The sequence below is a fragment of the Pleurodeles waltl genome, chromosome 8 (genome assembly GCF_031143425.1).
Source record: "Pleurodeles waltl isolate 20211129_DDA chromosome 8, aPleWal1.hap1.20221129, whole genome shotgun sequence".
Lineage (NCBI taxonomy): Eukaryota > Metazoa > Chordata > Amphibia > Caudata > Salamandridae > Pleurodeles > Pleurodeles waltl.
The window spans coordinates 424,711,723-424,737,228 of record NC_090447.1 but is presented as its reverse complement, the minus strand read 5'-3'; the positions used below and the strand labels follow the sequence as shown (position 1 = coordinate 424,737,228).

Sequence of the window (25,506 nt, the reverse complement as noted above, 5' to 3'; positions counted from 1 at the left end):
TGTTTCAGGAAACCCTTTCACTCTACTCTAACCAAACTGTGACATTTCACAAGGAACCCTTTGAGTATGAGCATGAAAGAAGTTAAGATCAGAATCATATCCAAATCTGGTAATGCTGCACAATGTCTTCAAAATTATGGACCTATCTCTGCTCAGTGATGACATGAACATTTTTAGGAAATTTGGCATTAAGGGATTTTACATACATCGTTCAAAATCATAAAGCTTAAAAAAGCCTCAAGGGCTGAAAACAATAACAAGAATATAATAGGAATAAAGCAGACAAATAAAGCAGACGTATGTTCATCAAGTTAGAATGACTGTCGGAATGTAATCACTTTTATGCAACTCCAACAAAAAAGCCTTAAATTGCTTGTCTTCTGCAGCATTAATCCCACTAAGACACTTGACCATGCTAATTGATTTTGTCCCTCCATGATTGAGCCATGCTTTAATAAGATTCAAATGTATAAAGCACAAGAACAATGAGAGATGTATATCAACCAACTATTCTGAGGTAGTGTGGGCAGCAGTTAAAATTTACTGCAGTTTATTGTTCTGGACACAGTGTTGCCCACTATAAGGGATGGAGATAGGGAGAAGAGACTGTGCAAAATGGATTCATGCCTCATTTTGGACTTTAGTACCCTTTTGGACTTAACTGTGATGAAGAGCTATCAGTATATTTGGCTTGATTATGTTGTTTTAATGCTTGTTTCCATGCCTAGTTTCTAGGAGTGTAAACTCGTTTCTTTATCAGATTTTAATTCACTTCTGTCACTTTTTCTCTCCTCATTCAGGTCACTGCACTGTACTGGTGGTTAAGTAGTCAGCAAGCATGGGGACTTTATGCAAGAAGATTGGTCTTTTTCTCATGGGCACTACCCACTTGGCTGAAACTGTGTTGTGCGGGGTGTCTCTGTATCGTTAGTGTTGAGCCCACATGAGCATTTATTGATGTCATAGTGAGGGCTTTCTCCTTAATATGGAGTATGCAAGGGGTGAGGTTGCTTGTTGTCCTCCATATGGGATATGTTTCACACCCTATGCAATTCACATTTCTATTGTGGCATACAGTTATTGCTGGCATCTGTTGAGTTCACGCACGTCAGTTTTTGGAAAAAATCCACATAGCATGTTTGGCACATTTCATTTTCACCCATGACCCCATTAAGGCTTATCCTATGCCTTGGTACTTTACTTGACCTCACTTCACATTTCTAAGGATCGATTTGCACCATTTAGGTGATTTTTGCTGCATACATCGCTGCACCCTGTCATAAACATTAACTGTGTGTATACCCATGGAGTCAGCGCCTTTGATGAAATGCCATTCCAGATTTTGTACTTGTTCTAACAGGAGTCGGCGCTCTGCATTGTTCCCTTTGTTACACATTGGTTATATGCTGTTTAGGGAGCACATATTTCTGTGCCAAGTTTTGGTTAAGGGCACATTTGTAATACATTCATTACTGTTGATGGATTTCTATGCAATGCTATTTTCATTCATTACCATATGTGTATATCGTCCCCTGCACCATTCTAAGATGGTGCCTATGTTTACACCAGGATAACACAGAACAGTGACCCTTTGATTATGTCTATTTTGTATACATAAATGTGGTGAGTTTGACTCCCTTGACCTGTGAGCAAGTCTATGGCCGAAATGCATTGGGGAAGCCGGTGAATAAACATGCTTCTTTGCACTGAATTGGGATTGGTCTGAGTGTACCTTTTGGAGGTTTGTGGCTTGATATATATATATATATATATATATATATATATATATATATATATATATATCCAAAGGTTACAAGGACATTATAGTTAGGCTCACATTTTAAACGTACAAAACCACAGAAGTATAGAAGTTCACCAGTTATAGTCAGAGTTACCTCAAGTAACTATAACTTGTGCCCGAAGGTAACTATAATTCACACAAATATTACATTGATTTTCAATTATGTTATCAAAGATGTCATGAGTGCCGTAATTTGTGGGGTAACTAGCAGTACATGGCGAGGACACAAGTTATAGTTGAGGCAAGAGTTAGAACTCTAACTATAACTTGTGAATTTCTATGGTTTTGTACATTTTCAATGTGAGCCTAACTCCCTGCAACGCCCCTGTAACCTTTTGTTTTTTAAGTGAATTTGTATTTTTATTTTTTATTCTATTTCCTAACTATAACGTCCCTGTAACTTTTGTTTTTTGTCAGTAAATTTCTAGGATTTTTTTAAGTTATAGTAATTTTCATCACTACACGTTAATTTAACCACCACCGCAAGGCCAACACCCTATAAGCACCCAACCTTACACCATGCATGGCCTTCGCCTGTGCACAGCGGAAGTTGCCCGCAAGACCTGGCCTGCAGCCAGACCCTGCAGCCAACTTCCCTAAACATCCAACCCCGTGGTATGCATGGTCATTTGGCCAGGCGTGGCGAGGGTAGGCCACGGCCTCCCTGGGTGTGAGAATAGGTGTGAGAGGGTGTAGCTGGGGTTAAGTGTAGCTGTGAGAGTGTCTGTCTGGGTGTGAGAATACGTACATCAGTGCTTTAGTGGGTGCATCTGTGTGCACACAGGTTTGTGAGTGGGTGCATGAGGGTGTGAGGGGTGTGTGAGGGTCTGAGTATGCCTGTAAGTGGGTGCACAAGGGTGTGAGTGGGTATGTGAGTGTCTGAGTGGGTCTGTGAGAGGGTGCGTAAGTGTCTGAGTGTGCCCGTGAGTGGGGTAAAGCGATTGAAAGAGAGTGGGAAGGAGAGATTTTAGGCTTTGATGTATGATATACTTAGAATGAGATATTTTTGAACAATTTGAAAAGAAAAATGTATTTGTCATTTAAAAACAGTAAGATCACCTTTCAGTATGAGCTTTAAAAATGTGCACAAAAAATAAAAAATAAAGGAGGGAAACGACTCTGGCTGGACTCGAACCCTCAACACTCTGTGACCTTCACACTTAAGCTATTCTTTTTTTTCAAATATATTTTTAGCCCTTTATGGGCTATCTGGGACCAGAAGATTTTTATTTTATTTTACAATATGCCCTTTCCGGGCTATCTGGGACCATGGGCGAAGCCTCAAGGCCTTTCACCGGCAGTCCCCGACTATTGTTTTTTGTTTTATTAGATGCCCTTTACAAGCTATCTGGGACTGTGGGGGGAGCCTCAAGGCCTCCCTCGTGGTCCCTGACATTTTTTTGTTATTATGTGCCCTTTGCGGGCTATCTGGGACTTCGGGGGAAGCCTCAAGGCTTCCCCCGAGGTCCCAGTCGGCTCCCGCCACCTGCGTGAGCCGGCATTTGTTCCAGCAACCAAGGAGCTGCTTTAAGTAGTAGCTCTGTGGTTGCTGGAGCAAAGCTTTCATATCTGTTCCCTGCACGCATATCTGCGTTCAGGGAACAGAGATGAAAACTCCCATTTTTGACAGTGGGACCTGTTTGACAGGTCCTGCTGTCAAAAAGCAGAGTTTTTGCTGTGACTTGGCTGCAGCTGTCAAAGCTGCAAACAAGCCAAAGCAAACAGCTATGTCCTAATGGTGGGCACCCTGGGACACAGCAGGAGCCGGCCCTGGGGAAGTGGTGGTCCCCAGAGCCATCCGTGGCTCCTCAACAGCAGCTGCGCGACCTCCCTCTAACAAGTATTGCCACAGGAGATGGTGGTCCCCATGGCTACAGGGGGTTCAAAACGGACCTCCTTCACTTTTTTTAAAATCTTTCCTCTGGGGAGGTAGTGGTCCCTGGGCAGTGTGTGGGGGGGGTGGGTGTACACCTCGACCCATGTTCAATTCATAAAGCCCCGGGGAGGTGGCGGTCCCCCAAGGATGGTTGCCCCCCCGCAATCCAATAAAACAATGCCCCGTGGACTTGTCCTACTGAGGGGCTTAAAAAAGAAAAAAGGGCAGGAGCCCGCACTTTGTTTTTATGTAATTTTCACCGAATCTGCGGATCCACTGTGAATCGCAGCAAACAATTAAAAAAATGCTTTTTAGCCTGGGGTGGGGGTGTTCCTCTAGGACGCCACCATCAGAGCTATGGAGTCAGGGTGTCTGTACCCTAACCCTTTTTCTTTTTTTTTTTACATTTTTTGTGGGACTCGGCTGCTGAGTCACAAGATGGCGGCTAATACTTTATGGTTGAAGTGTTAACAACCAATCAGATTTCAGCTCGAGATCTGGAGCGGTCGCAAATCCTTCGCGTCCCTACATATACAAATTTGGTTTCCCCTTAATTTCTCAAAAACTACTAAATGGATTTACTCCAAAACAAACAAGGTCGCTTTCTGGACCAGGAACTACCTTTCTGCCAAATTTGGTGTAATTCTGCCCAATAGTTTCAGCGCTATCGCTGTTCAATTTTTCCTACTGAAAAATTAATGGGGGAAAAAGTGATCCCTCTTTTTTCTCGACACCCCCCGGACGGATCACCCTGAAACTTTCCAGACAGCAACTCAAGCGAGCATTGCATTTTCTTGGAAAATTTTGTGAAGACTCGTCATGCGGCGCAAAAGGTATTACCAAAAAAAAACCTCTCTTTCCACAGAAACTTGTTCTAACTATAACTACCTAGTGGCGACCGCCACAAGGTAATATATACATATATATATGACTTTCAGAGAATATCGGATTTGCTTTTAAAAGGTCATTGCGTCGAAGATTCTCTAGCTAATCAACTTATATTCATGTCCAAATGCTGCCCCTTTCGATTAATTTGCAATAAACGGGGAAAAGGGATTCCTTTGGAAAGGGTTAAAGTGTTTGTCCATGAAAGGATGGAGTGCTTTGTCTGTCATTTTCATTTTTATTAGGAAGCGGTTTTCAAGAAAGTGTGACTCCCCAAAATGAGATCACAGGAAACAGAATCAGGATTAGGAATGATGATACCTAAAATAATTTACAAGAGACTATGGTATTGTGGATTGAGATTCTATTGGTGGTAAAGAGATCTTGCCATTCAATTATAAAAGCAGTCTCAAGTTCACTTCTAAGCATAATGAAAATTAATTTGAAAAAGTTTGATCCTTGTTGGTTAGATGGGGGAATGTAGGAGAGGTTGTCAATCCCTCTAAAAAGACCTTCAATTTAAGCCTCAGCACTAGAAACTCAGAGCATTTACAACAGCTCAAAACTAGAGTAACAAATATAAAAGGCTCCCTAAACTTAAAAATCGGATTGGGTTTATGGTAGGTTGGACGGAAATGTTGAAGCTGCTAAGCAGTGGGATTCTCAATGCTTTTTGCACTTAGTGGCAAAAAACAAGCTGCTCTGCGGTTTTTTCCAGATCATACCATACGATAGGGAGTGCAGGGTCAGTATTTGGAAAGGTTGTTAAGTAGATGTAATGAAACGAATGCATTTACAGTAAAAGTTGAGATTGACACTGGATATAAATCCCAAATTGCTAATAAGGTAATTCAAGAACAGCAGAGCCACTGGCTTAGATAGCATACCTTGCACAAGAATAAATAGAGCTCCTTTGTAACTGAAAACCTTTTACTGCCCTTTTCAATTTACAGTATGCAGTGGCTGATCTGTAATGAAACCACTCTTCAAGAAGGATGACAGGTTATATCCAGGAGCAGACTACCTGATCGTCCTTCTTGTTGTTGGAGGTGACATCCTCGCAGGTTATTTTTGTTACAACAGAACGAGTGAGTTACTTCAAACTACACAGCGCTTTGGTTTTAGTCCTGAGGTAAGCACCATGTTTTTAGACTTAGGTCTCTTGCCTGGAAGTGGATAATAACTGCTGCTGGAAAACTTTTTGTTTATTTTGTTGGCTTCCAAGTGACATTCAACACTTTTGGCATGAACCTATTAGGGGAGAAATTGCTGAAGCTGGTTATTCTTTGACCTCCTAATTTGGGCCCAAATGCAACTGGATCTATGTGGCACTCATTCATCATGAACAGTGACTGAAAACTTCTAAAGTGGGGTGTTTGCTTACACCCCTGTTTTTTTCTTGTTCCTTCATGAGCTTGTTAAAGGCTCTTAAAACTCTACTTAGCTGTCCCCCTAAAACTGGATCAGTTTTCAAATACTGGCAATTTGGTAAACCTTGATAGACCAGGGTTGGGTTGCACAGGTAATTGGGTCTGATGGGTAAATATTGTAGACCAAATATATGCATATTTATTGTCTTAAAAGCCGAAACCCTATTTTTCGGCAAATATAGATGAACATACTCCTGGTTCCTGGATGATGAAATATTGAAAACGGTCCTTGGGTATAAATTCTTAGGGGGGGAAGAGGTCACCTTTAATGACTTGCTTTCATTGAAGTCTTAAAACCTAGAATAGTACATTTGATCTTATGTAGATATCCAGACACCCTATGTGGGTCTCATCTACATTTTGACCAACTGGAGGGTAAACTATTAGAAATTATCCTGGGGCTTCCCTCAGTGCACTCTTTTACAGACACATAGTATGGAATAATGGCTTCAATCATGACATTTTACACCAGAAGTGGAATTGCTCCTTTTCTATCATTATTTGTATTAGAATGCATCTGAGACAAATTGAGTAGTCTGATGTAAGGAAATGTGGCTCTAGCATGAGTAGGACCGAATGAAAACTAGCTACTGAAGCTTGCTGCAAAATACAAAATCGAGGGAGTCTCCCCACCATCTTATCCTGAGTATATGATAAACAAGATGCAATTGAAGGGATGCAAGCTCATATCTGAAATCTAAATTGTGAGACCTCTATTATGCAGCAGTCAAATGCTTGTCATGCCAACAGACATAACTAAAAGATATGTTAAGCATTTCCTTGCTTTTTCTGCATAGTCCTTTTTAGGCACGTTTTACTTAAATCTCGTTTGGACCTCTTATGTCGCTCTATTAAGAGTAGCTGAGGTTTTAGGGGTTAAAGTTTGAAGATTGTGACTGTGTAGATGGAAATGATAGGTTCTTTACAAAGGTACAGGGTGATCCATATATTTCAGTATGTTCAAAGTATTTGAACCTCTGTAGATCCATCCTGTATCCTTTATTCCTTGAAATAAACCTATATAACTGTTGAATCTTCAATATTCTTCATCTTTACACAAGATATTCCTCAATTTGCTTTAGGGATAGTCCTGTGACAAAGGAAGGTTACTAGGGAATTTATACATTTAAAATGTATTTTGTCTTATTCTGTTTTGCTGTTGTAAGATATGTAAAATAACTGTAGCAGTCTAATATTCCTGGTATATTTAATTTTAAATAACATTAAAAAAGTAGTGAAAAATATTTAGGATCTTTTTCGTCTTTGAATTTAGCAATTGGCTACATAGTAACATCTCAGATGCATGTATAAAGTATGGTTTTTCTTTTAGAAGAGCTCTAGAACTAAATGGCTTATGTTATTGCATCAATAATGTTGGTCCAAATCAGTTACATTCTTCCAGTACTTTACCATTGCATCTAGATGATGTAGGCAAGGTTACCGATACAGTGAAATATAACTCTGGCAGTAGAAGGAAAAGCTGGTTGTATGCTAAGTGACCTCGGTAAAAACCACCCCCTCTGGAATGTGTGAACCAAGGCAGGTATACAGCTGAAGTAAAGAAGTTTGAAATAATGAAAAAGCAGAAATAAAAACACATACTGAAATCGGCAATGTGCACAGAGCTAACAATGTAAAAATCTAAATGCTAATATTTAAAATTAATAAAGTACGTGTGAGGGGCTGAGCAGGATGTCAAGGGCAGCCCGAGGTCACACTTTCAAAACTTTACTGGATATATGGCCTTAAGTGGGTACAATCCTCATAAGCATCTACGCCAAAAAGGGTAGGAGGCCCACTTTGTTTTTTGCTCAGCTCAAAATCATTGTTTCTGTTATGCTGCCAGGCCTAGCAGCCGATTCAAGGTAGCCTCAAATATTGTGCAGATTGGCAGTACGGCTGCATTCTCGGCACAAGCTAAAAGAATTAGACAAAAATGCATTATTGGTGTGAATCACTTGGAAAAACAAAACGTGCATTATTTATGCTATATTTTCTATGGTCCTGCTTTTGAACCTATATTTACATAATACCATTCAATATGGATATATTCCTGTGACGGTTCTATCCTACACTCTAGGATTCTAAATAAAGAGTTTATATTTTTTAACATTATTTGTATTCACTTTTTCTGAAAACTAAGCAGACCCAACACAAGCAAATAGTCTCAAAGCCACGGTCGGCTGTCCAGTTAAAAATATTTTAATAGATGTATCAAGGCCGTATTAAATTTGCCCCCTCCCACATATTTGCGATCAACCATTCCAAGGCCAAAGCAATCTACAGTCTCACTGAGTGAAAGAGAGCGGACCTCTTTTCTTACACTGATAAGTAATTCTGGGGTAGCTCCATCTGACGTGTAATGTGTCATCCCTTTGGCTACGTTCCCTAAAACAGTTGCGACTAGTTTTAACAAATATGTAGTGTAATCTAGCTTGTATTGAATTTCCTTATCACTCACCTAAAAGACCTTTTACAAATGTCATATCAGAATGTCTCCCATTCTTGAGGTGTAGTCTCCCCCTGCAAAGTATGTTTAGATTTCCTCATACGAGCCGAATGGGAAGCTCTGGGCTCTAAAAAGGTGGTGTACAATTTAAAGACGACCTCTCTGGTGCACGTTAAGTCAGCCTCTCAAAGACTGTTCTCTCTCAAACAGCCAGCTCTCTCAGTGCTTGGTCCATAACAAATCTCGGAGTTGGGCATTAAATGGGCATTTAGGTTCACGGAGTCTAAAGTCTAACAGGTGAATTATCTTTGCTATCTGTTGGCCTTAGCCTCAGGGGCTTCAATTCATTTTTGAAATTTATCACTTTACCCATCTTTTTCTAGATAGGCCACAAGCTACGGTATTTGCTTAGTTCTCACATAACTATCACCCGCAAAGAATGTTATTCTCGAACACATTAAGGAATTTTGAGAATGATTTTAGTCAGGCAGAATGGTGTTTCTCACTTCACACGATCTCCAACAAGGGAAGCAAAGGTATTCAAATTGCATTTCCATTTTAGAAATCCCATAAATGAACCCCACCAAACTGAGTCATATTTAACAGCCTACATTTACAAATAGGGTAAAAGTAATTGCATACCTTCATATACTGCTTGTAGATTTCTGAGGCTGCAGTCATTTCCACCACGTTGAAAACAATTAGTTTGCAATAGATAGCTAGTAGACTTCGCCTTTTGTGCAAATCGTTCAGCTTACGATCCTCCTCTACATCAGGTGCACCTTGTGAAAAAACACAGTGCAATACAATTAAATCTCGCCATCTGACCTTTTGTGGAAAATCATTACCTTGGGAATACCGGTTGTCATGTTAGTATACCTATGTTTGTAACGTGGTTGTGTTTTTTTAGATTCTTGCGTATGCATTTAATGTGATGTCCCATTGACCAGGACTGGTAATAAAAGGAGAATTAAGGGATTTGAATGGGTGATGTCAACTGATGTTTATTGATAAGTGGGAGATAGAAGTACTTGGCACATGTAAGTATGCTAAGGTTTCAGTTAGTAAACCCTTGGCTGTCCTCATGTAGTAAAGAACTTCAATGTCCACATTAGATTCAGACAAGAAGATAAATCTGCAATAAATACAAATAAAGTAAAAAGGAAGACATGTGGAGAATAGGTTCAAGAGTTATCAGATATGGGGAATGTCACCATAAAATCAATGGAGAAACTAATTGAAATCCAAACATAGTCATATTATTCCAATTATTCCAATATAGCCAACATAGCAGTAAATGAAAAGGTTGCATATGGCCATGGGAAAAAAAAGGCTATGTTTTTTTAGTAGCATCTTCACCTCTAGGGAAACTCCAGCCAATGAGGTGATGTACTCTAATCTCTCCACCCCCCCTTATTCCATATTTCGTAACACACGACTAAAAGGAGAATGTAATAAGGTGACCTCTAACCAGGAAGGTGTAAGTGTCCCCTGTGAATCTATGAAAAACAACAGTGCAGGAGAACTCTAATTACAGCTAACATTTCTTCTTCAGCATTTGAGTTTTCAAAGATTAACACACTTAAATCATACTGAGAGTAATTACATCATTACACAAAAAGTGGGAAGTAGGCTTTCCTTTAGAGAAATAGGCTGTGCAGAACTATTTAGTATGCCAGAACAAGTGCCACAGCATTTAGGTGTAGGTAGCTGTGCCAAGTGAATGTCTACCGGGTCTTCTGGGTCACAGCTCGGCTACTGCCTTCGAGCCACATAACAGAGGACAGCACCATAGTTGGTGAGACACATCTCCTGGAAAGGTCAGAAGCTTACACCCTACAGGAGAGGTTCACCTTTTTAGGGCAAAAGGTGAAGCCAGCAGTGATCCCACCTCATGATAGAGCAAACCTCTTTCCAGGGATTCAAAAGTGATGAGAGAGATCAGATCTGAGATCCTTAGTCCTATGAATGTACTATTTCAAGCATCCACAAACACTGAGAGAATGCAATGTCCATTCTGTATTTGAAGATGGACTGGTGAAAAAACTAGAGCGCAACTGTTTCATTCAAATGGAACTAGGAAGGCAATTTAGGCATAAAGTTTGAATTTGTTCGTAACATGACTTCAGCCTTGCTGAATTACAGGAAATGCTATTTGATTATAAAACCAGAATCTTACCCATCTGCTTTCCAGCAAGCACCAGCTTCCTGGAAAAGTAAATTCTAACCTATGAATTCCTTCACACTGGGTCGGCATGAGTTAATTCAGCAATGTGTTGTGTTCCCAATGTACAGAGAGATGGAATTCTAGTGGGATGTTTTAGATCTTTCAGGAACTCTTATGAGCTTTTGCACGAACAAAGAGGGTGAAGGTGAAGGAGGAGATCTTCAATATTATAAAATATATGCCAGGTGCACAATAAATAAAGCTAATTTGCAAGAGGTTACCATAGGCACTGTTCTGTACCTCCTTTTTTGTGTTCATGATTTAAATCTGAAACAGCTCTTTGATCATTAATGGACAGATGGCTGATGGATTAAGGGGGGTGATATCCTGGGTGATCAGGCAAAGTGGAGGCTTTTCTACCATCAACAGTGTTGACAAGTAGGTCGTTGACAAGTGCAAAGGCTGAGCAAGCCCTAAATGGATGAGAAGGAGGGACTTCCTCTAAGGCATGTTTCTGAACAAAGCTAGTTTCTTTGTGAACATCTTATGATGGAATTTGAGTCGAACTGTTGGTGATGAAGTTTTGAGCCAAAGAGCATAACCATCTTATTTAATGTTCTGTATCTATCTTCCTCGGATTATGCTTTGCCATTCTTCACAATTATATGGAATAATTGCTGTACTGGAATGGCGTCCAGTTGAGGGGAAGCCATTGTCGTGCATCTGGTGGTTCTTCTCCATAGAGGATTTTTTGTTGTTGTGAATATCTCCACCTAGATGACATTCTTTGACGTACAATTGGAGGTGTTCATTTTCTTCTTGGTACACACAGTGAGAGGTTTGAATACACTTTTAGTTTTGTTGGTGGCGCTTCATGTCCATATGTTTGTGCTGTGACTTGGAAATGTTCTTTTTATCTTTGAGATCTACTGCATTCAATGTCTCAATTCATTCTTTTTTCATCCTTTGCTTCCCTCATCAGCACGAGGCCCAAAGAGAAGTGGTGAAGGAAAGGGAAGATTCATAATCTTCATGCGTGCATTGTTTTTAAAAGTCATAAACTGGTACCAAGAGGACCTGAGCATAAGGCATGCATGGTGAAACTTAGAAATTGTTAGATACACAGAATATAAGGAATCACTATTCACTTGATTAGATACTAACAGGGCTGTCTGCAGCATGTCAGCAAAGTCTTGCCTGTGCTTATTCGGAATATATTTTTGTAAATCATTGCATAGATTCCAACAGAGCCCTGTCATAGACACCCTGTAATGCTGAGGAACTGGCCACTTACAAAGCCTTTCCAGCTGTTCCACACATCCTCCTGCAAACTGCCAATTGATTTAATTTTCAGAAGGTATCAAGTGGTCAGGAGATTAGCATATTCCTGCCTAACCACTTAATCTATCAGAGTCCAGGATAGGGGATAAAAAAAATAACGAAAGCTGGATCTTGCTTAGGTGGCTTGCACTTTTTCAGCAGCACGGGAGTTTTCCTTCCTCCAACTCTGAGAAACCAGGTACCAGTGGCAGCACTGGTCTTTCATGAAATCTTGGCTGTAACATCTCCTTAATGACCAACACTGTTGCCTGTTACACTTCCAGTAAATGCTGAGCTAGATACCACCTATCGAAAATGCATTGTGAATTATGGTAATGTCATCCACTGGGATGAGGCGAGTACTGGATCTCGACTTATCTGAATTTTCAATTCTTAACTTGCTGGAGAAGAGGTTTGTGTTCCTTTCCTTCTCTTTTTTACTGTAGGTAGATTAGCCAAGCGTGAATTACAGGTAGAGCAGGAGGAGCTGGAAGATAGACTGGCACTAATAAAGACACTGGTGCAGCAGTTGGAGACCTTTATTTCAAGAGTTGGAGACCATAAAGTGCTTGTTCTCACTCCCTAAGACATGGCAAAATGTAAATGATTACCACATTTAGTTATACATCTCTAGTAAATTGATACAACATATACTCAGGGCTGGTAAATGTAATGCTACTAGTTGGCCTGCAACACTTATTGTGCCATCCACTTAAGTAGCCCCTTAAAACATGTCCCAGGGGCCTGCTATTGCTTCTTGTCAGAAGTTATAAACTGCCAATATGACTTGGCAAAATAAACCTCTTGCCAGGCCGAGAACTCACTTTTTATTACATAGAAGTCACCGCTAAGGTAGGCCCTATATAGAACATAGTTTTTCACTACTGTGTGGCATACTTCTCCCATAGGATAACATGGGGTTACCTTATTACATTTAATAAGTGATAATTTATGGTCCTCTTTAGTGGTAAAGTAAGATTTTAAGTCACAATTCTGAAAACTCTACTTTTAAACAATTGGCATTTTCTTTTCCTAATCATTTAGTACATGCAGACTGTTTCCTGGGTCACATGACTAGGTGTAGTTGGCAGCTGGTCTCTGTTTTCCTCCCAGACAGCCACACAAAAGAGGGCCAGGTCACCAATGATGCTTCTTAGGTCACTATTGAATGTATAACTGCCTGAAGTTTCTTTGTCTTTTCAGAAATGCTTACTGCAAAGGAGATTTCCTGTCTCTTCACGCTGTCTGCACATCACTGTCTCCACATGGTTGTCCTTAAAACACTGTCTCCATAGCTTTGTCCTTAATCGTAGGACTGCACACTGGGATACATCACATCAGTTTATAATTCCCCTCAGTTGGCTGCTTGTCTTTGTCACACCTTCCCCACCCTCCTCACTGGGCTCTTCCTGCCCAGCAGTGTGAGCTGGCCTCACATTATTCATTCTCAGCATTCCAGACACCAGCAGACCTTCAAGGAATGGGAACATGCAGAATACTGCCCACCTGCTTTTCTTGAGAAGAGTGGACTGGAAAGGATTTGAGAAAAACCATGACCAAGATAATACTGCTTCAAACTCAAGGGTGCCAGGTTGGATCGAATTCATGAAACTCTGGGAAGCCAGACTGTTATAATTCAATGCAGGTAGCTGTCGATAGAAGTTCTCATCAAATACCTCTACCTCTATCATACAGATAAATGTGTATCTGTTGTTGTTAATGGTTTCAGTACTTTTGGAGCCGCTTTACGCATGTTTCTATTTTTAGTGATGCTGTTTTTTGTGTATTAGTTATGGTGGGTGCTACTGCGGGGATTAAAATGCTGAAGTAAAGTTCAATAGAATGCTCATTGTATTTGAATTAAGGAACAACATTTGAGCTGCATATTGCCTGCATGTGTCTCATCTCCTGCATATGTGTGGATAGCCTTATGTCATGACCTGTCACAGAGCTTCTGTGATTGCTATTTGTTGTCTTTGTTTCTCTGCATGAGTACTGGAGAGTTTATCAGGTTACTGTTGGATGAATGTGTAAGCTAGACATGTTGGAGACTGAGTGATTGTGAATGACTGGTCTTATAATTCATATGCAAGAAAATGGTTGCTCTTTGTGTTGTTATTTGTAATAAAGAGAGGTGTGTAGTATCCTATGTTTCTATTCCCTGTATGTCTGAGCTGGTGTCTGGAACGCTGAGAGTGAACAATGTAATAGAATGTTGGTGTTCGGTCTGGAGTGGGAGCTAGGAGAGAGTTACAGTTGGAGGGAGGTTGGTACCCTGACAGGAGTTCCCTGCTGTTTGTGTAACCTGGAGCTTACCATGAAACATGGAACTTATTTCTACCTGAGTGGCTCCACACTCTTCCATGAAGACTCTTCCCTCTGACTTCAACATTTGGCTGCAATGGTATCTTCATTGGATTTTCTGAAAGAATTACTATTACAGTTGGTACTGACCGTTTTGGGCACCTCACTAAATATGGAGGGATTGGCAATATCTTCTTGGCAAATTATTTTTTTACTGATGTCGATGTTCTATATGACAATATTCACTGATGAAACAAGTAATGGTCAGGAGTAATACAATGCAATGTTGAGTAGTGAGACTGGACAGATCTGAAGTGAAATGCACAGACTCCAGTATGTACCTTGACACTGATACGTACACTTGGTTAATGCTGTATATAGTTGGCAGTGAACATGTGGCCAGTGTCCCTATGTGAGATGTTAAGCTGGAAATGGAGCACAAGTTGTGAAGGCTTGTGCTTTTTTTGCTTCGTCCTCTTTATAAATCTTTCCTTGTGAGAGTATTTAAGGGTGACAGTTCTTAGGGGATGAGGGCTCCATTGCAAAAAAGGATTCCCTTCCCTCGCAGTTGTATGGCACTCTCTTTGGGCCATATGTACAAAGGCATTTTGCATTTCCTAATGGTGCGAATCGGAATTCCAGGCTGTTAGGAAATGCAAAATGCCATTTTGCTATGTACGAAAGGCATTTGCAGTGGCGCAAAATGTGATTCCTACATTTTGCATTTCCTAACAGCCTGGAATTCCGATTCGCACCATTAGGAAATGCAAAATGCTCCAATGTTGTTCCTTAATTGTATTCTGGAAATTGAAAAATAGGAACTCGCACATAGGGATTTCCTGATTGCGATTCTGGACCTGCACGTACAACAGATTTTCTAATTGTGGATAGTCACAAAAATGGGCATTTACGAAATGCAATGACCATTACATCAGATCAGATGGTAATCAGGTGCAAAATATAGTAAGGCACCCAAAATGCAGTAGGCACTTTCACAATGGTGGCTTTGTGCGTTCTGGTGAGGAGGAGGAGGATTTTGTCTGGGAGAGTGAAATGGAAGAGGAGACAGGAGAGGATTTTCAGGGTGAGGGTCATCCTGATTGAACAGACTGAAAAATATATTTATGAGAGGTACAGACTCAGTAGTCAGGTAATTCTCGATTTAATTGCTGAGTTATAACCTCAGCTACAGACCCCAACACTCAAAAGCCACGCAATCCCACCACATGTGCAGGTATTATGTTGCCTACACCTCTTAGCTTCTGGCATTTATCAGGCGGGTCATAGCAGTGGCAGGAGGGGTGTCACAAAGTGTCTTTTTCAGGTTCTTTCACAGGTTTCTGGACATCATGGTGAGCAAACGTAACCAATATATATCTTTTCCAAATACCCCCAAATTATTGCAAAAAAACAAACTGGTGTTCTAGAGGGTAGCAGAGTTACCCAATGTTATAGGCTGTATTGATGGCCCAGATACAGCAAATTAATTCATTTACAAGAACAGGAAAAGCTCACACTTACTCATTGTGCAGGTCGTGTGTGATACAGCCTGTACTATAACAGACCTTGTGGCCAGATTCCCAGGCATCACCAATGACTCATTCATATTCTGCCACAGTGTAATACAAAACCGACTCTCACAGGGTGAATTTGGCGATGGTTTCCTACTAGGTAAGAGAATTGCACACTCAATGAACACAGTGGCCAGGGTGGTGTGTGTAATGTGATCTAATGGTTTCCCTTCTCATTAACTTAAGGTGACAGTGCATATGCCTTGCATCCTGGGATACTCATACCATACCTGACTCCAAGGACAGGAAGCGAAAGGCAGGACAACAGGGCACACTGACAACATATGCGATCAAAGGACCTTTGGGATCCTGAAGTCCTGGTTTCACTGCCTATACAAGACCGGCGGCGCACTACTGTACAGACGAATGACTTGCTGCAAGATAACTGCCCCTTGTGCCATCTTACACAACATTGCCATGAAGAAGGATCTTCACGACATCCCCATAGAGCCAAATTAAGACCTACCACCACTACAGGTGCAGCAGGAGGGTATATGTGCTGCAGAGGGACGAGCACGACACACAGAGACCACCAACAACTACTTCTGAGGTAAGGGTAATTAAAAATCTAATAACTGATGTGAATGCTTGGTGCATAACTGAGAGACCGCCTTTTATTCAGGTAGCAACAACATTGTTTCACTCAAGGATCGGCTGTTTCCTTGTGGATGTAATCGTGTGACAAAAATGCAATAAAGTATGTAAGGCAAAACAAAACAAAGGCAACTCTTTCCTCTGAGTGTTCAGTGGTTCAGCCTCAGGGGGTTGGGTTTTTTGTCAGCAGCACTAGGCTGTGTGACTTTTGACATGTCAGTACCGGAACTGTCTCAGTTTGAATGCCTGTACATGCTTGTCTCCTGAATTGATGTACCAATGAGGCAAGTCACTCTTTGCTCTCAGGTTGGGGCAGGATGTTGGGAATACAGATATTGTGGCTCTGTGTATTCTCAAAGGCTATGGTCACCTGCACTAGCCCACTTACAACCTCCTGACAGCAGTGCAGTGCCCCATGTCAGTCTATATAGTCAAAGTCCGCCTTACTAGTGTGATAGTGTCTACTGCCAATCAGTTGATAAACCATGTGGAAGAATCAAACCTTGCAAGGTACGGCCTTACCTCTTTCACTGCACACAGCGCTCCTTCTCCATTGTAGCTAACCACCATTCCTGCCCTTTCTCCAATTGCTGCATCGACTGAGACATCCGAAGCAGATACTGGTTAACAGTCCTTATTTGTTTTGCTTGCAGTACCTGCACAGACCAAACAGGGTCTCCAATTACTTTGCACCTGCCAGAACGGGTGGGCCCCCCTTGCTGCAGACAGTGGACATGGCATTAACGAAGGAGGACCTCCTGTCATCCCTCCGCACCTTCAAGACGGAATTGCAGGAAGAACTCCCGGCTGACTTTAACGCCACACTCGATGCATTCCAAACGGACATTTATAGCCGACTGGCCTCTCTTCAGGCTGATGTGGACTCAGTGGGTATCCGAATGTTAGATCTAGAAGCGCAGGTCCAAGAGATGAAACAACAAGCAAATCCTATGGAGAGAGAGGTCACACACCGCAAGTCGCAACTCTAGCTCTCCATACTCAAATGCGAAGACCTGAAAAACCACTCCCGTAGAGACAATATCAGAGTGAGGGGGCTGGAGGAGGGCAGTGAGGGAGCGGATCTGGAGGCTTTTGTGGTGGGTCTCTTCTCCACCTTCTTGGGCGATGAGCATCCGGCAGTGCAGGTGGAAAGGGTCCATAGGGTGGGGAGTCACTCCGCCAACGAGGGTAAGAGGCCCAGAGACATCCTGGTGAAACTGAGCTCGTTTAAAGTCAAGGAGCGCATCCTCCAACGGGCGAGGCAGCAAGACTTTGTGTCTTTTTAGGGGCACAGTTCACCTTATTCCAGGACATTTCTCCAGCACCCCTACTCCGCCGGCAGCAGTTCCGTCCAGTTACAGATGTGCTGAGATCCAACAATGTTATGTACAGATGGACATTCCCCATCTGCCTGGCTTTTGAGCTCAACAACAAGTCATACCACTTCACGGATTTCAGGGAGGCGGTGGCCTCACTGGGGCAACAGGAGAAGAGTGCAGAAGTCGGACTCACTACACCAGGAGAATCGCAGCGCTGGGAGGACCCTTCCACTTCTACGGATCAATGGAGGCAACGGAGGAGGGGGAGGAAGACCCCCAAGATGTAAAACCCTTCGCATGGCATGTGTCAGCTGCAAGATCAGCTAGAGGTGGGGGGGATCTTGGATGGAGGCCGCATGGGAGCTCTCAATGGTCCGGGGGGGAACCCCCTCTGGGGGGAGCCTAGGGACGTATGATTGGACACAGGAGCGCCCACAGGACGAAGGCTTTTGGCATGCTCCCTACCACCCCACCGGCAAGCGATAATGGGGGTACCCACTTTGGACAATGTAAGAGCCTTCGAAAGTGGTCTTGTGGGGGGTGGACGCGGATGAACACCCCTTCCCTACTATGATGACTCAGGGAGGTTTGAGACCCTGCGACCTGTAGTATATGTGTTTTTTCCTGTTCTGTTGTTATTTTCTATGTTTGGTTACTGTTTGTTCTCCCTACTTAGCATGGAAGAACCGCCTGGGAGGGCTTGGAGGGCCGGGAGGCTTCGGGGGGCCTGGGGCAGAGGGGGAGATGAGAGGAGTCTGAGTGGCAGCCTAAGAAAGATGTTCACACAGACGAGGAGCTCTTGGTCACACTGACAGGATGCTAGGCTTTCTAACAAGGAATGTTAAGGGGCTAAATTCAACCAATAAGCAGTCGAAGTTGAGAAAGTTCTTTGACGATCACCACTATGATACTGTGGCCCTGCAGGAAACACATCTCAAGAAGGGAGAGGGACACAGATTGCACCACAAACAATACCCTCAGATACATACCGCTTCAGCGACAACAAAACACTGCGGGGTCGCCCTACTGTTTCACAGGTCCATTACGTCCAGATCTCGGGGTCAAAACAGGATAAGGAGGGTAGATTTCTAATGGTCAAGGGCAGCCTGGGGGGGAGGACTTGTATGGTGGCTACTCTATATGCTCCCAATAGTGGCCAAAAGCAGTGTCTCTTGGGTTTCCTGGACGTGTTCGGGAGGATTTGAGAAGGGGGAGCTAGTGTTGTTGGGAGACTTCAACTTGATTTGGGATGTCGCTCAAGACACAACCCATACCCAGAAGCCGCTTCCAAGTGTTTTTGCAAAATCAGTTAAGACGGCCCTTAACAGGCTAGGTCTCTTTGAATCTTGGCACACGCTTAACCCCACGGTGAAGGATTATACCTTCTTCTCCAATTGTCGTAGATCCTATTCACAGATTGACTTCATATTTATGAATCAACCCCTTCGTCATATTCTCCGGTCGCCAACTATCCACCCGATTATTATATCTGGCCATGCCCCTGTGGAGGTAGGTCTGGAATGGACCCTCCCGTGATCGAAGAGCAGACGGTGGTACTTCCCAAACATTTTAACCCGTGACCCAACGACCCGAGACGAATTGCGGAGAGTTATCAGATAATATTTCCAGAATAATAAAGCAGGGGACACTTCCCTCCCCACTATTTGGAATGCGTTTAAAGCTATCCTCAGGGGCACATGCATCTCATTAGCGTCTTCGCTTTACCAGTTAAAATCCAAAGAGAGACAGGTTCTAGAAAGTGAACTGAAGGTACCTGAACAGGCTCATAAGATCTCCCCTAACTGGCAGGCCCAGAAGAAAGTGACTTCCATTAAAGACGAATTGCAATCTATATACACGAACAGAGCAGAAACCGCACTGTTGAGACTCCAGAAATCTCATTATGAAAAGGGGACCAAAATAGGCATACTCCTTGCAAGGCAATTACGCGCTAAGCAAGCTAAGGACTATATAGCTCAAGTGTGTGATGAGTCAGGGGAACACTATTCAGATGAGGAGAAAGTGCAAGCTTTTAGGAAATTCTATACCCGACTACACCAATCAGATAACCCGAACGCCCTCGTCCTGGAGAGCTACCTGAAACACATTCAACTCCCGCAGGTTTCCCGGGATACTAACGACTTCCTGGCAGCCCGTTCCCCGCAGACAAAGTACAGGAGGCCATCGACTCCCTTCCACTACACAAAGCGCCAGATCCCAATGGGTACACTGCGCATTTCTACAAAGCCTTTGGTGTGGAGCTAACACACCACCTGACCTGTTCAATTTTGTAAGAACGGAGCACACACTATCCCCTACTATGGGAGAAGCCCTGATCACACTTATTCCCAAGGAGGGGAAGGACCCTTAGCTCTGTGCCTCTTATAGGCCCATCGCCCTATTTAAGCTCAATGCAAAATTATATTCCAAAATCTTAGCCCGGAGACTTGAGGGGGTGTTACCAGATCTGATTCATCCTGATCAAGCAGACTTTATCAAAGGTCGGCAAATGCTCGAAAATTTGAGAAGGGTCATTCACTTGATGGAAAAAGTATCAAAGAAACAGGTACCTGTGCTGTTACTGGCGTTAGACGCCAAAAAAGATTTCAACAGGGTGGAGTGGTCCTTCCTGGTGGCGACTCTGCGGCGGTTTGGGGTCGGGGAACAGTTCATAGCAATGGTAATGAGCAATTACTCGTGTCCCCAGTCACGAATACTGGTAAAGGGGTGTCATCTGAATTTCTTGACTTGTCAAGGGGAACAAGACAGTGGTGTCCCCTTTCCCCTTTGCACTTAGTGTGGAACCTCTGGCGGCCTGGATAAGGGCAGATCCGAATTTTCAAGGAATACAGTTTGGTCCTGACCAACACAAACTTTCACTGTTTGCCGACAACATTTTGCTTTTTGTTACTGAACCACGTACGACCCTCCTGACTATTCAAAAGGAGTTGGGGCTTTTTGAGCAGGTAGCAGGCTTTAAGGTGAATAAGGGGAAATCATATATCCTCAGCTTGACAATATCCACTGCTGAGATGGGAGTGCTAGCCTCTACGTCTCCACTTGTATGGGCCAAAAAAGAAATTACGTACCTGGGAGTCAGGCTCACCCCCAAGGTTGCTGACCTGTTTAAGACCAACTTTCCACCTCTTCTTAGGAACTTACACGCGGACTTTAAGAGATGGTCGCCGCTCTGGCTTACATGGTTGGGCTGCATCAACACCATTACGATGAAGGTACTTCCACGCTTTTTATATCTGACCCAAAGCCTGCCTATCGACATTTCTAACAACTAGATCAGTAACATTGATAATTTGCAATTGCGGTCACAGTCAAAAAACCACTGGTACATTCCTTTCCAAGTCTCTAACAGGAGGAGGATGCCCCTGTCACACTCCCTCCTTTTTGCAATTCACAAATTGTAAAAGGGCATTTGTACTTTAAGAAAGACCTTTTTGTGGTTGAAAACACTGAAATTCTACGAACCACATGTAAAATGGCTTTGTACATCAAGACCTTAAGCATTAATTTCACACCCCATCCTGCCCTTAGCCGGCTGAGCATCTGACTGCCAGCTGCTAGCAGTTCCAAGCAGGACAAGTAGAATAAACTACTTGGAGGGGGTCCACCAGTCCAGGAGACCTTATTACTCACACCAATTATCTCTGAGATACACAATAAAAATCATACTCTACCGCCAGGATTGAAAATAATTAACATATATTTAATATTTTATAGAGGAATACAGATGAAGCTTATAGTGATTTAAAATGGTTGTCAGGCTAAAAGAGACATTTAAGTTAAAATTTAGGACAATGGGAATATCACTTTTGATGGTACACACTTGTAACTCAGTAGATGAACAAAAGGCACAATTATAGTTAACTGATAAATATAGTTACATAACAATATGCTATTTATAATGCAACTTTCTGTCTAGTGTGCTGATTTAGGTGAGGCAAGACCTAGATTAAAAAGGATGGTGCAGATTAAGGGTCATTTTAAAACCAAGTACACAGAGTCTGAGACCTGGTTAGTAGGTATCAAACTACAGCAGAGGTCATAGACTAGGAGCGTAAAAAGTGAACAAAAACTGTTTCCTGCTGATTGTATATGAAAGACGTCAACAGAATTTGGTTCAAACTGAGGGGTCTTATTAGATGACAGGCACCCACTGATTGTGATTTAAGTAGAGTTTATTGCTATCATAGTAGGCAGGCACATGATTGATGCGTAATAGGGCTTGATTTGGAGAGGTATCCGCAGACGAGGATTGATATATCATAGATATCAACATTGTAGATATTAAGCGATGGTTCTTTCTATGAGGTAACTACTGATAGACAAATTGCGTTTTTGTATTTATTATAAATTGGGAGCCCTCTGTCAATAAGTGTGTTCAATAAGAACAATTGTCAGGTGGTGAAGGCACAGAAGTAAGGTAATTACAGAAGTATGAGTGACTAGACTAAGAAAAGATTATACCGTATATTTAGAGCACATATACCTGCTGTTCATATTTGCACTTGAATTTGAAATGGGTTGTGGATGTCTAAAGGTAGTGAGGGAAGAATGGTGTATACTGAGGACTGCGCTTTCAAGGACTGGAAGATAGAATTTTACAGCTTATTTGAAATGTGGGAGAGAGTGGCAATGTTGTAGGCTGACCAATAATGGGACTCTGAAGGAAAGGTGAAAGCAGTTTAAAGGACAAATATCTTGAGGGTAGCTTTAAAATAGAGAGATGGTTTTGACTGGCAAAGTGAAGATTATGAGCCAGGACATGGCATGCAAGATGCTTAGAGACAGAAGGGGGAAGTTCCATGTATGGTTTTGTATACTAGGGTCAAGTCTTGCACTTGGAAGACATCCAGTCTGCTTGGTGTCTGCAAACTGCAGCAAGTCAATATTTGGGCAGATTTAGCAGTGTTCTTGTAGAAAAAAAGTATGTTGTGGGAAGAAGCAGTTTTGGGTTTCTAACTCTAAGCTGTTGGAGAAAGCCAGCTTACTGATCACTATAATGTTGATCAGCATCTTTGTGGTCTGGAAGGAGAGAGAAACACAGACCTATCCTATGTTGAGCAACTGAAAAGAGAAAAAGTGGAGAAGATAAAGCATTGAAGTCTCATGGTGGAAGAGGATAGGAGGTTGTGATGCACAGAGAATTAATTAAATTCATGTTTGAGGGCTATTCTAGTGGGATTAAGCTGGTGAAGGTCAGTGTAAAGAGTCTGACAATTGCTTACCTAATGAGTTTCCTCAGTTTTGTAGTCTATATCACCCTTTGACTCTGTTACTTCTTAAGTATCTGAAACTGACACAGCTGAATTAAAAAACCTATGAATGAAGGACATGAGTATATGAACCTTGCTTGAGGATTGGGGCTTCATCAGGATATGCAGCCGTCTCCCTTAAGAAAAGGAAGCAGCATGGATTTCAATTTGCTAAGGTGCTGAGGTGCAGGCAAGAAAAGAAAGGCATCATGAATGGAACGTAGAATTATGAGAAGAGGGGAAGAGAAAATATCAGAGCAGGACAGAACAAAGGCAAAACAGGAGACCCACCTAGCAGGGAGCTCATGACACAGTTGCCACCAGGAGCAAGGGCTAGAGCACCTTTAAGCCAAGAAGCTCAAAAATGATCCTGGCCCTAAGCAATTAATAGGAAATTGGTGGGAAAAATGCAGATGGAGATTAAATCTGATAGGCTTTCAGACATTGTTATAATAACCAGGGAACTATTTGGATAAGGGAAGTGCATTTGGCGATATTTGACTCTCCCACTCCATATACACTTGGGTAAAGTAAAGAGATTGTACATTTTGCCATAGACCTTTAGAGGTTTTTATCTACAATCACACTGTGCATCTCTACCCAGCACATTTTGACCCAAAAAACTGATTATTGCTTGTTTGAAAACAGTAAATAACAATCTCCTGAAAGAGAAACTGATGACCTTGAGATCAGAAGTCCTAAGAGCGATGTCTGACAGTCTAGAATCCTCTTCTCATACATTTACATACTAAATAAAATAACATTATATGTCCTCTAATAATGGAAACCTCAACAGTCAGACTGTAGTGATGTCAACAGCATGTGGATGAATATGTTTCCTGCATTCTGTCTGAATTCCAGTCACTCCAGGATGGACCAGCCATTACAAAGGTAAATCTTTGAGAAAAGGTGAAACGCAAAGTTCTGAACAGCGAGGAAGTGCTCACTAGTGGTTTGGGGTATGGTGCGGAAAAGATAGCTAATGGTGTCAGACAATCACAGAGGGTGAGGTTTAAGGAAGGAGACGAGATTAACAGAAAAATCTGATTGAGCTGACTCCAGTACACTTGTTAGGATCAACTTGTTTGCAGGTCTGTTAGTATGCAGGGATGGAAGATTTCCCCCAACTATATTGAAGATATGAACTGTTGGGCTGCTCTAGAGTGCAAAACAATGGGAGTAAAGCTTTGGACAGGTAGTATGAGTTTAGAACATCTACCAAAGTTTTTGATGAAGGTGGTGTGAAGGAAAAGGGCAAGACCACTGTGCATTTGGTTGAGGTATTTTGCGATAGAGTAAGAACTTTCACCAGTATGCAAGAAGGCAGAGAGACACACACTGGCATGTGCATAAGGAATGGTCACTGGGGAGAGATTGATTTTGAGAGGCAAAGTAGTCAACAGTGAAGTACAAAGGATTGCTGTAAGAGCTGGTGTTACATGAGCATGTGCTTGGGCAAAAGTGCTTGGAAAAAAGATGATTACAGACAGTAGCCCACTGTTCATTCTTTAGGTTCAGATGGAAGTTCAAAGTACAATTGAAAAGACAGTAGTGAAGTATAGGAAAACGTGATGCAGAGGTCACTCTGGAGAGAGATAAGAAGAGGATAATTATGTTGTGAAGGAACCCAACGTTTTCACCAAATACCAGTGTTCAAGAGATACACAGAAAAGCAGGGTATATAGTTTGCTAAAATCACTTCATCAATGTGAATTTTACTGAAAAATACAGGTTACTGTTTAAAAGGCATAGAGTATACGCTCCACTGCATTTGTAATGTTCTTGAGTTATAAGAATAAAGTGATTACCAATTGCTTCAGGAGAATCTGACTACATTTGGACGTGGGGCGGTAGCGCTCTGAAGAGCTATAAGTGAATTGCCTTAGCGAAATCAGTCACATAGCCGGCTCGCTCTGTGGCTCACCAGGCCATGTAGCCCTTGGTTAGAGGACAGAAGCTGGCGGAAGGGACTTTCTGTGATTGATGGTCATTTCTGTTGCAGAAACTACTGTTTTTGATAGAGATCACCATGCTTGAGTGGATATGGATGGGCTGTCACTATCTCAGAGATTCTGGAGGGTCAGGGCAGCAGAATTCTCACATCCCAAGGCCTTCCTTAATGTCATGTGAATTGCTCTCTGGCTATCTAGCCCTTTGTAGGTCTAGGCAGTTGACGGTTAACGGAGGGGAGGGTACTGCATGAATGGCAGATATCCCTAGATTGTGAGAAAGCTAGTACAAGATATCCATTTTGCAACTTCTTTGTCAAAATGACAATTCACAGAACTGAGGGCCTGAATACGACCTTTGTGGAGTGGATTACTCCGTCACAAACGTGACAGATATCCTGCCTGCCATATTACAAGTTCCATAGGATATAATGGAACTTGTAATACGGCAGACGGGATATCTGTCACATTTATGACAGAGTAATCCCCTCTGCCTAGGTCGGAATCAGGCCCTGAGTCTTTAGAAAATGTAGAATCCATATTCTAAAGTTATGAGAAATGCTTTAATATA

General features: G+C 42.2%; 1 protein-coding gene across 1 annotated transcript in view; it reads right to left on the bottom strand.

Annotated features, from left to right (window-relative positions):
* The window catches only part of LOC138250008 (cohesin subunit SA-2-like), a 434,120-nt gene that overhangs the window by 63,256 nt on the left and 345,358 nt on the right, over positions 1 to 25,506 (bottom strand). Inside the window, exon 25 of the mRNA XM_069204310.1 lies at positions 9,084 to 9,223. Coding sequence (XP_069060411.1) covers positions 9,084 to 9,223 — 140 coding nt within the window. The remainder of the gene's footprint in view (positions 1 to 9,083; positions 9,224 to 25,506) is intronic.